The sequence below is a fragment of the Thalia democratica genome, unplaced genomic scaffold (genome assembly GCF_965202585.1).
Source record: "Thalia democratica unplaced genomic scaffold, ktThaDemo2.hap1.1 HAP1_SCAFFOLD_226, whole genome shotgun sequence".
In the NCBI taxonomy this organism is placed as follows: Eukaryota; Metazoa; Chordata; class Thaliacea; order Salpida; family Salpidae; genus Thalia; species Thalia democratica.
This window is the reverse complement of record NW_028139345.1, coordinates 43,929-56,374: the sequence shown is the minus strand read 5'-3', so window position 1 is coordinate 56,374 and position 12,446 is coordinate 43,929. Positions and strand designations below refer to the sequence as shown.

Here is a 12,446-nt window from a genome sequence, read left to right as displayed (position 1 = left end):
ATCTAAGTTTATGCCTTAACAGTCTGTGTTTGGATGCTAAATTGTTTTATTTGATTACAATGGGTCTGATTTTGTTATCTGCAATTTTACCAACTCGATAAAGTGACTTAAATTCTTTTTTTTTTTTTTTTTCTCCTAATACTTGTTGAGTAATTTTTAATTATTTTTGCAATTCTCTAGTGCACTATTAGTTGGATTTTTAATTTCTGGAATGTTAAAAATTATGACATTTAATGCCTTTTTTATTCAGTTTTTGTTCATTTTCAGCCTCTATTTTTCTGCTACTAAATTTAATTTGGTACTAATGTTTGTGATAATTTCTGTTGGTTTACTTTTTTGCATATCATCCGCATATTTTGAGAATTTAGTTATAAACTTTTCAAATTTAGAAGAAAATTTAGACTTAAATCCTGAGAAACTTTTTTGTAATTCTGTAATTCTTTTTTCTGTATTGTCTTTTCTCTTACTGCTGAGTTCATCTTTTTGAATCTGATCAATTTTATTTTCAATAATTTTACTTTTTTCATTATAATCTTCATTCAATTTAAGCACCTAAGCTTAAAAACGACTAAATTCATTGTCCTTCTTATTTCCGATTGCAATCAGTTTTTATTTCAGCTGTTTTCCAATTTTGGAGGACTTAACCAATCCTTTGATTTCAGCTTTAACAGACATTAACTTTTTTATATTACAAAACCTTATTCGATATGTTGAGTTAAAAGTTTTAATATATTTTTTTATAATTCTAAATAAAATATAATTCTTTTGACGCATAACTTATAATAATTTTGATAACTTAATTTAGACTTATTTAATGTTTTAAGTTACTTTTGCGTTGTAAATACTTATTTCTTTGAAGTTTGTTATCTACTTTATTAATATCATGTTGATATAATTAAGCACTACGTTAAGATATAACTAAGAATTGTTTTAAATTAATAAACTAAATTAAATGAATTCAGATAAAACAACTTTCTTTTTGTTTAAATTTTTTCCGAATCAAAACCCATTTACTTAATGGTACAAGTTTTATGTTACTAAGTTTTGGGTTAAAAAATACTTATTTCATATAAAAAGAGTATGCCTCCTTAAAAGAAAAGTGAGTACTCAAAAAAAAGGCTTTAAAAGGAGCACAAGTTTAAATAATTTTTTTTTTATAAAACTTGGCTGTTACCTGCTGCAATATACTGAAGTAAAAATGTTGTAGTGGATGTTGTATTTTTTTAATAAAATATTTATTAATCTATTTATTATTAATGTAGTATTTACTTTTTTTAACTTTTTTTAGACAGAGATAGCAAAGAAAAATAGGTTAAAAAAACATTACTGTTATTGTTAAATCTAATATCTAAGAATTTTTGTTTTTTTATATTTTGTTCTTATTCAAAACGCTTTATAAACCACACGTGTTAGCTTCAAAATATATTATATATTAAAAGTAGTTTTCAAGTAATTAGAGCAGCAATTAACCTTATATTTAAAACTACAAAACAGTGGTATTTATATAATTAAAAAGTTATAATTTAAACAAAAAATCAATTCTTATATTAATTTAAGCTAAATTTTATAAGATTCCTTTTTAATTTTAAATATATGTTTGTACACAGTTAAAATACTTTCAGACTCAATAATTATAATAAAAAAACAAATATTTTAAGTTTTAAGAATTCTTTTAAATATTTAATAAATTATAATAAAGTACGAAAACAATTTGATTTTGCTTGAATTAATAATAGAAAAATATGTAGTAGCTGGGACTCAAAATTATTTTAAAAGTTCGTGTCTATGCTCAAACAAATTGAAACAAGTTAGTATAACTTTGCTCAATTTAAAAAACTTTAAAGTTCTTTAGATAAACGATTCAGGGATTTCAAGTTAATTTTAAAACTAGATTAAGTTAGATTAAAAAATTTGAATAAAGCAAATTTTGTCAAAAAAGTAATAAGTGTTTGAACGTTTTGTTTGAATTTTAAAAAGTTAAAATTAGTACTATTATTTAAAAAATCTTTAAACCCACACCAAATAGCTTGCAGTTAGCGTATTTTATTTTATTAAGTTTTATCATCAAAGAATTTCAAGTTAATAGCAGTTCGGAACCACAGAGAATTGATAAACAAATAATATTTTGAAGCGAAATAGTTATATTTTATATTGCAACACTAAGACTTTAACAATGAAATTATAATGAAGAAAGTGTGATTTATAAACTAAAATACTAACATTTTTTATCACTTAAAATGAAAACTTTTGTTGTTTTTAAGTAAACTTCTACATTTTTATGTAATTAGAACAATTGTTCTAAATTGATTTAAAACTTAAACTAAAATAGTTTTAAAACTATAAAACTACATTTAGATAAAAAAATATAATTGAAAATTAAATTTGTTATAACTTTAAAGGCATTTTGTTTAATTTTAAACAAATCACATTTTTAATTCGTATATGAATTTTAGTTTTAATTAGATGGTAATAGAATTTTCTAATTTTTTTTTAAATCATGAAATTCTTAATTAAACAAAATCTTAATAAACTGTAAATAAATTTCATTTCGTTAATCAATATAGTAACCGTACTAAACATTACAAAAATTTATACAACTATAAAATTATTAGAACACAATGTAGCTAAATTACACGAAACTTTAAAAAAAATTATTAACTTTATATACTAGCTTTAGATTACAAAAAAAAAACGCGTATTTAATATTTATTAGTGGTAAAAAAATATGTGACTGATTTCAAAAGCAACAAAAAAAAACAAGTTTTTTAAAACATAATCTATGCTGAATAATTTATTATCTTAAACATTTTTTTTTATCATGTAACAATATAAGAGATAGAAAAATAAAGTTTTTTTGTACAAATAATGTTGTAAATTTGTGTTAAATAAAAAATTATATTTTAGTATGAATTCTAAATAAAAATTAGTTTTTAAATATTTTTTTACGTTACATTTTAAAACACACAAACAATTAACCGCGCGTTATTTTAATAAATAAACCAATTAAATATTAGTATACCTCCTTTACAGTAAAAAATTTTAAACATTGTTATGATTACAGTGTAAAACTAAACAATTAATTTGGCATTTGGTAAATTAAAATAAGATTTTGTACTGTATTTAAATACTAAAGTTATATTGATGTCTCATAATTATCAGAACAAAATTATTAAGTTATATTAAGTTTATTTACTAACTAAGGACGTCTTTTTTGATTATTTAAACAAAATATTATAAACAAACTGAACTTTTTACAAAGCAAAAAAAAATATCTTATATTTGAAAGTTAAAAAAGATTAGTTTAAATACTTAAAACAAACCTACATTAAAAATGGACAAAATATATTTTGTAAGAACATTTTGACTATTATTCAGTCATTGTTACTTGTCTAAAAAGTACTATTCTTAAAATTTTGGTTTTGTAAAAACATTATTTTAATATATATTGTACTGATAATGACTCAACGAATAAATAAGAACTTTCAGTTTTAACGTTTAATACCAAAAAGCAAACATTAACTAAACTATTTAAAACAAACAGTTTGAAAAATTTCAAAGTTAATACATACCTTAATTGTTTTCGTAACAAAAAATATCTAAATATATTTTTTTACATAATTACTACATTAAAAACAAACAGTTAATAATATTATATCAAGAAAATAATCAAAAAACTTAATTAAAATTATTGTATGTATTAAGAATATTATTTTGAAACTGTTTTTACTTATGTAAGTTTCTTATCAATATGAAAGGCATATTGACTTCGTTCTTTGTAAAAATGAACGTGGTGTTTTAAAAGATCTTAAAAGTTGTATTTTTAACATATAGATTTTAATGAAAAATAAAAAAAATTATATGCTTTCAAAGTTTAAGTTTTTTTTTGAGTATATTTTAAAGGTAATTTACTTATTTGAATCATATAGTTGACTTATATTTAAAGAAAATTTAACCTTTATTTTAAAGCCAGAACATAAAAAAAAACTTTAAAAACTAGCTTTTATATAACACAATAAAAATTTAAACATTTAAACAACAATTTAAACTTTTTCATTTATAATTAAAGTTTGTTTGAGATATTATTATTATTTAGTCTTTTAAAACAAATGATGCCGATATAGTGTTAAGAAATGTTTACTAAGTTTCATTAAACTTAATACTTGCATAAAAAGTTTTTAGCGAACTTTTAAGCACACAAAGAGTTGCTCGTACTTAAATCACAAAATTGGTTAGGTTTTTATATAATATAGCTTGACGGCATCTGGTTAATTTGAATCACTGTCTCGAAAACAGTGTAAATTTTTTTTAAAGGTTTAAAAAGAAATAGAGTTATTTTATTAAAATCATTGTGATACCATTAAGCGAGTTATTTTAATAAAATGTTAAAATTTTTGTTTAATTGCAATCTACTAAAAATAACACTTTTGAAATGTTTATTTTTTAAGCAAACGTAAATACATGATTTAACGTTGATTATCTTATACTGTTTTGTCAATTTGTTTTTATTAGCTTCATGAACTTGTAGCTATTCAGAAATTTTAAAATCTTAGGTTTGAAGTATATTTAATTTTAAGTATATTTACTAAGAAAACATTATTTTATTACCTAATTTACTTTTTTTATTAAGCAATACTCTAACTACTTTATATTGTTATACAAATTTATTACTAAAAAGATTCAAACAAGGTTCATAATTGTAAGTCTTTAAAGTTAGAATTCAAAAAAGGCTAATTTTTTACGTAAAATGGCGAAATTTAGAGTTATAAAAAACTGTACATAGCTGTCATAAATTAAGTCCGAACTAAGGTTTTTTTTTAAGAAAAAATTTACTTTTGAAAAATTTTAGTTTTTATTAATACTACTTACTGTATAGATAAAAAATAAAATACAAACTTTATTATAGTTAATCTTTATTTAGGTGTTTTTGTTTATCAAATGATTAACAGTGTTTTTAAAAGTTATAAAAATTTATTGTTTTTCTACTAAATAATAACTATTAATCTATTTACAATGTATAATACTATAATATTTTATATAACTAACTGCTAAAAACTTATAATCATTCGATTAATATAATTGAAAATTACGTCATATGAAAACCATCAAAATTATCAGACTGAACATTGTTATATTAAAATAGTAAAAACAAATTATACAGTAATCTTCTTTTATTCTACCAACATATGTTTCTGTGTGTAAACGATTCAATATACTTTAACTGGGTTCTGTAAAAAAATAACTTGTTAAAAAAACGTGTTAAATGTAAGCTTAATGAAGATAATAACAAAAGCAATAATAATGTTATTGATAACAATAAGGATAAAGTGTATATTGATTCGACAGGAGGTCACTTAAAAGATAGGTACAGTGGGCATAAGTATACTTTTAAGCATGTAAGTAAAAAGAATAGTACAAGATTGTCAGATATCGTTTGGCAGTATTTTTATAGGTATGGAACCAAACCAGAAATGGAATGGAGCATCCTCCATCACGCCAACAATAACATCAGTAGCGCAAGAAAGATCTGCCAAATATGCAACCTTGAACGAATGGCAATTTTAGCAAAAGATAGTAAACAATTACTAAATAAAAGACGTGATATTTCAAGCAACTGTGCACACAACTGACGGTTTTTCTTCAAATAACACGTTGGTGCCTTCTTACTTTTCATACTTTTCATTTCATTCACCTTCCACATACACACACACATTCACTTAACATATATTAATATAGTTATATATCCTAAGTAACATATAGTTTTATTCATTTATTATTTATATCTATTTCACACAAGTCACTCTCTATTCTCCGAAATTTCATATATTTACTTTACCCTACGACTATAATTCTTCACACCTTTGTATGTTAAGTTCTAAGTTTAAATGGAAGCCTGTACTCAAATCACAGATAAACCGTGCTTTTTTACCTACTACGCCAAAGAGAGCTAGTAGGTTTTTTACTGCAGGTTTATACTTAGCATATAACTACCTTGTTGTTTTAAATTTTAACTTTCATATATAACACAACTTACTTATTAAATATTTAAAATATCTGTATGGGATATTTAAATAAAACAGCCGACTCCTACTTTACCAATTAATTATTTTATTAATTATAAAATACAATATATATTTAATTTAGTTCATTATGATTTTATGTATGTCGCTGTAAATTAATTATCGGTCAGTACATTGTAAGCCCAATAACAATTTTGTTTTTCTGTGTTTTGGTTTTTCTTAACGTTTATTTTTTATTTTTTTGATAATTACATTTGAACTAAATCTGCTTCCTAATTCTATAAAACTTTGATTCAATATATGATATACATGTTACATCGAGTTTCTGTGACTTTTATTGCCTTCACCGTCGTTAAGTTTTATTAAATTTTTTTGATTCACTATCTAATGTTTAATGTTTTATTCTTGGTCAAAATAGATTACATTAAATTTAAATTAATGTTCTTTGCAATACAAATTAAATAGTTTAAATAACCGCGTTTATATTGTGACGCAATTATTAGTTGCAATGAATGTATTTTTCATTAGTTAACAACAATAAATTTCGAATCAGTTATCTTTCCCATTAACGTGAGTTGTTTGTTTATACTATGATTTGTTCTTTTGTACTGTAATTTAGCTTACTGTACTTATTTTAGACTTAATAATCACAAATATTATAGAGTTTTATAACAGTCGGATTTTAATACCAGGTATTTTACCTATAAATAACTATTACCCGTAGAAAATATCTTATTTTAATGAAAACATGTATACACCTACTTTATTCTATGCATCTATTCTCTCATTACATTAATTATTTTTTTACAGAACCCAGTTGAAGTGTGTTGATTCGTTGACACACAGAAACATATGTTGGTAGAATAAAGGAAGATTACTGTATAATTTGTTTTTATTTGTATTCCAGTGAAGTTACTTCACTAGGACCTTTTGTTAGCAAGCAATTAAAACTATATTTTGAACAGTTATATTAAAATAAGCTATGACTGAAACTAAAACTGTCATTTAATGTTTGTCGCATTTTTTAATTAATTTAATTTTGTAATGATTCAAAACTATACGCATCGTGACGTCATTTATTAAGTGCTTCAAAATATTTTTTATATTAAAACAGTTTTAGTTTCTATTGTATTCCAAGCAAAAAATACCACATTTGTAAATTTTGTAACAATGTCACGAACACAGTGTAAAATTGCATTTTAATTGAAATAGGAAACATTATAAGTTGTTGCAATAGTATTCATTAATAGCAGAGGTCGGCAAACTGCAGCCCGCGGGCCGAATGCGGTCCACTGAGGGTAAACGTGCGGCCCGCAAGCATGTTTATTTTTTGAATGGAATGCGGCCCGCGAAAGAAAATGTTGCGGCCCACGAGCATGTAAATGTGGACCGCTGAGCAAAATTACATTTTAAATTTATTTGCTTGATTGATTTAACTTTAAGTTCCTGTATAACATTTTAAAACACATAAAAGACTTTACTTATTTAGTTTAAAAATTTGAAAAAACAGGTTAGCATTCAACTAGTTTTTTTTTCTCAATTTCATAATTACTCTCTTCTTACAACAGCAAATTATTTTCTAAAAATAGAGTATAAAAAGTGCTTTAAATTAGTAAGATAGTTATACGACATCTATTTTGTAAATAAGTTAAATGTAATTGTTATCCGTTTTGTAAATAGTAATGCACAGTAATGATCTACCGAGTTCAAAAATTTCGGACTCTGCCGAATCCGAATTCGAGTTTTATTTCAAATTAGGATTCGGCCGAGTCCAAATTCGAATCTCAATTTATAAAATTTGGATTCGGCCGTATACGAGTTCGAGTCCGAATCCGAGTCCGATTCAAAGTATTTTGATAATTTTAATAAACTTTAATTGCTTTGGAATCCTTAATGTCCGAGAGTTTCACAGACTTATAATCATCAATGATGGTTTACCTGATATCTTCAAGCTTTCTTTACTTAAAAGGTTCTAGTGAAGTGCAACTTCTATTTTATCTAAAGATTCAGTTCGAAACTTTTTGTAACTCTCGCTTTGTTGAGTTCTCAAATGCTCGAGCATGGAAGAGGTAGTATAGGACTTAGACTTTCTACTTCCTCTTTTAATCTTACTCTTCTGATATGGTTACTTTTAATGATACATTAGAAAACATAATAAAAAGATTCTCAATAATGTAAATCTACAAGTTAAAATATAGGTTACACTACAGGTATACACAATATTCGATAGTTTGATTTTAGAGTTTTTAAAATGTTACAGCTTTGTTTTAAACCAATTTTGATTTAAATCAGTTATACTTTCGTTTTTAGTAGACGAACTTAATTTTTATAAATTTCTTATTATATGATGTGTTTAGTTTGCCTAAATTTAAATAGCTTTTTTTTATTTTGAAATTTATTATATATAATTTTAACAGTTATTCGTAGTAACAGATGAAACCAAGTTTTTGCTATGATAAGTAATTTTAATACTCAATTTTATTTTGACTAGAAACTCAAATAAGATTCAGATACATAAATGTAGTACTTTACGTTGCATATTAAAATTTTAAAACTTACAAGTTTAGTTAGATAATATTTGATCTTTCTAGGCTGAAAAAAAAGTGAGGTGTCGTCGTGTCGTCATTAGTTTTTATATAAAAAGTTTGAAGTATATTTGATATACGATATTAACTAAATGTTGAGTAAATTTATAAAACTTTTAATGCTTAAAGTGTACCGATACTTATTGTTTAATACGCATTTTTTATTGTTGTTCAAAGTGATTTTCTAAGTTTTATAAAATTTCTATAAACATTTCTGAATTTAGTTGTATAAAAGTTGTTTGAATTAAACTCATTGATTTATTAAACTTTAAGTTATCAATATATATATATCAATTTTTCACTAAAAACACACTTTAAATTATAACTTCTGCAGATATAACTTCATGAAGATTGTTATTCTTTTCTTTGATCTTTTACAAAACCAATAAGATATTAAGGCAGCTTTGATATTACTCGTCGTTTTCTTAAATAATTTTTATTTATTATTGAAACAAAAGAATGTTGGTTACCTAACATCCGAAGGTTCATTTACCCTAGAACGTTTACGCTTGGGGCTTAATCTAAGTGTGACTTTACCATTGGGATTTGACATAATTATTACTTTATCTTAGACTTAATATTACTAGTTATCAACACTACTAATATAATTATATAACCAGGCACAACAATTTAGTGGGTTTATTTATTAAACGAACTTCAATGAATACAAAACCAATTGTTAAAGTTACAAGAACTATTAAATATGTAAATTGTGTACTAAAATACTGTATTTTGACCACTATAAAAAACTCGCTGATATTTTAAGAAAAACTTAAAATTAAATGCAAAACAAAGTCTTTAAAACTACAAGTACTATAAAAATATGTCACTTATGTGAAAAACACTTCATACTAAACATCTGTAAAAAATGCTTTTAAAGTACAGATGAAAATCAAAAGAACTATAAAAATTTACAGTGAGAGAATTACAAAACTTACTTTAAATAACAATCTTAAAATCTTACATATACAATTATAATTATATATACTAAAATTTTATAAAACAACTCAATATCAATACTCAAGTGTCTTTCATGTCAACAGACTCTGCAACTCCTGACGGTTTTCTCAACACAACTCTGTATGTTCTTTCAGCTTATATAAAACATTACATAAAATATCACATCAACCAGTTTTGATAACAAGTCATAAAAAAGAAATGCGCTCTCATTATCTTTTATCCTCTTTCTCAGTTTTGTTACATCAGACTTTTGATAGAACGTTTTAAAATAGAAATGCGCTCTCTTCTCTTTTATTTTCTTTCTTACTTTTGTTACATCATACTTGCTTGGGTAAAAATTCTAATTGCAACAAACTCTTAATTTTATTTAAAAAAAAACGGTTTACTAGTGAAACTTGGAATAGTGTTACACTATAATTAATTTCAAGGAAAGTATATATTTTAATTAAAACTGTTGGTTTTGCATCCTTCAATTTAAATAGATTTATGCAAATTGTATATTTTATTCGCGACTGGTTTCGGTGGCAAGAGATTGCGACCTTTTTAAGCAAAAACTAAAATATTTTAGTTAGTTAAGGCAAAAAACTATGCATCCTTAATTTATTAATATTTAAAGGCGGAAGATGCTTCTTAATCTGATTGTTTTATAAAAATATGATAAAAACTAAAACGTGATTAAAATTAAAATTCTTTTTGTTTATCGCTCGATGAACTTCTGTATAATTAAAAAAGGTAAATTATGAATACAAATAACAAAGGTCAATTTGTTTTACTTAATTCTTTCCTCGCATAATAAAAATAGTATAAGTACTATTATGTCTCATAAATAGAATAAAATAATCTAATCTTTTTTTGCTTTAGTATGTTAGATGTTTTATAAGTGCTCGATTTTTTTACTAGAAAAAAGTTTTTAAAGCTATTATATAAATATGTTAACAAAATTATATAGAAAGATAAAACATTTTAATTCATTAACGTGTAGGAATAAATTTAAAAAGAAGTTTTTAAACTAGCTTAGTTGAACAGATTTGTAATATTTTGAGTCTTTGGAATGCGTATAATAAAAATTACTGCTAAACACAAATAAGCATGTATTTATACTAAAACATAAGGATTAGTTATAGTTCTAATTAAGTTAAGTTTCTTTTAAATAATATAACATTTTAAGAAAATAATAAATAAACACAAATCGTTTTTAAATAAACTAAAACCTCCTTGTTTTAACCATAAAATGTTAATTATTACATATAACCAAATGTAAAAAGTATATGTACTCATAAACATTAGCTTACAATTTTAATATATTTTTTTATTTGTACAGTTGATATACTATTATCTTTATTTCGAAATTTTGGAGCATTACAAAATGCTTATACTACACGGTAGTTTAGCTAGTTAAATCTAACAAAATAAAAAAAAAGTTTCTAGTAAACATTAAGTTATAGCTTTTATTAATTTTTTTCTCACAACTAGATCTTAATATATGTTATGTTTTAAAATACAACACTTTAAGTTGAAAACCGAGTATAAGTTATAATACATATTAGTAAAAATTCCTTAAAGATAAAATTACTTATTAGAGTTTAAATCCATTTATCAAAGACATGAGTGTTTAAAGCTGCAGTTTGTATACAACAAATAGAAATTTAAGATTATTTATGCAAAATGTTACTTTATACATTAAAAATGAATTCAAAAATAAATTTTAAATAAAATTAAATGAGATGAATATCTATTCTTACTTTAGAAAGTAAGCCTATGAAAAACGAAACAGTTAAACAAACGTAATTAATTATATTTAGTATATTAATATATGCTTTAGAACTTTAAATTATTCTTTAGTGCTGTTGTTACTCAGTTAATGTTTTATAATTCTTTTGTTAACAAAGCTGAAGTTACAAACAAATGTAAACCCTAATAAATTTGTATTTACTTTTCAGAATTTGAGATTAAGTAAATATTATGTCCACTATGAGTTTTGTTTTCTAATTTTATTTTAGTATACTTTTAATTCAAAATATTTTTTAAGTTAACAATGTGTATTTGAGTTTCAGAAAACTTTAATTTGTTTTTTTATTGCTACGTTTAGAATAAGAGTATAGATGGTTGTCATTTCTTTTGTGTAATTATAACTAAATGAATATAAAAAAGTTTATACTGTTTAAGATAGTCTAAAAAAAATGGAGGTTTTTTTCAAGATACAAACTTAAAATGGTTTTAATTTTTACATGTTAGATCTGGTCAAAACTATTTAAAAAACTCAGAAACAATAACTTTAACAATGTATACCTAAAACAAGGTTTGTAAACAAAGGTTTATAAACTAATTTACTTTTAAACTACAGAAAAGTGGTAAAAACTATGTAGATTTTATGAAATATAATCAGTAACTATGTATTCAATCTTTTTTTTATTAATAATAAACTAAAACCTCCGTGTTTTAACCTTAAAATATTAATTTATTATGTATAACCAAACGTAAAAAAAGTATATACTCAAAAACTTTAGCTTACAATTTTAACATATATTTTAGTTTTGTACATTTATCATACTCTTATCTTTATTTTTTAGTTTTAGAGCAATACAACTACCCTAAAAGCATCATTTCAAACATCAAATCAACGTGCTTACAGAACTAAATTAATCATGAGTGCAACTAGTATTACTGTAAAAAAAAATTAAAATACTAACTTCACATACTATTCATATAAGGTATATCTAGTAAAAAATTAAACCAATAAAAACTTCTTAATGGGTTATTAAATTTTGTAGAACTGCGGCCAGCAAAAAAAATTAACCTTGAACTTTCCCATGCGAATACTATTTGTCGGCTGACCCCTGAATTTCGCAAATTAAATATTGACATATACTAAATTTTCAGAGGC

The 12,446-nt window shown here is 23.4% G+C and overlaps 1 protein-coding gene across 1 annotated transcript in view; it reads right to left on the bottom strand.

The window, feature by feature from the left end:
• LOC145845971 (testis-expressed protein 2-like) overlaps window positions 1-479 on the bottom strand; it is a 2,446-nt gene extending 1,967 nt beyond the window's left edge. The window contains exon 1 of the mRNA XM_082952937.1: window positions 420-479. Within this exon, the coding sequence (XP_082809063.1) occupies window positions 420-479 (60 nt within the window). The remainder of the gene's footprint in view (window positions 1-419) is intronic.
• Window positions 480-12,446: the final 11,967 nt, after the last annotated feature.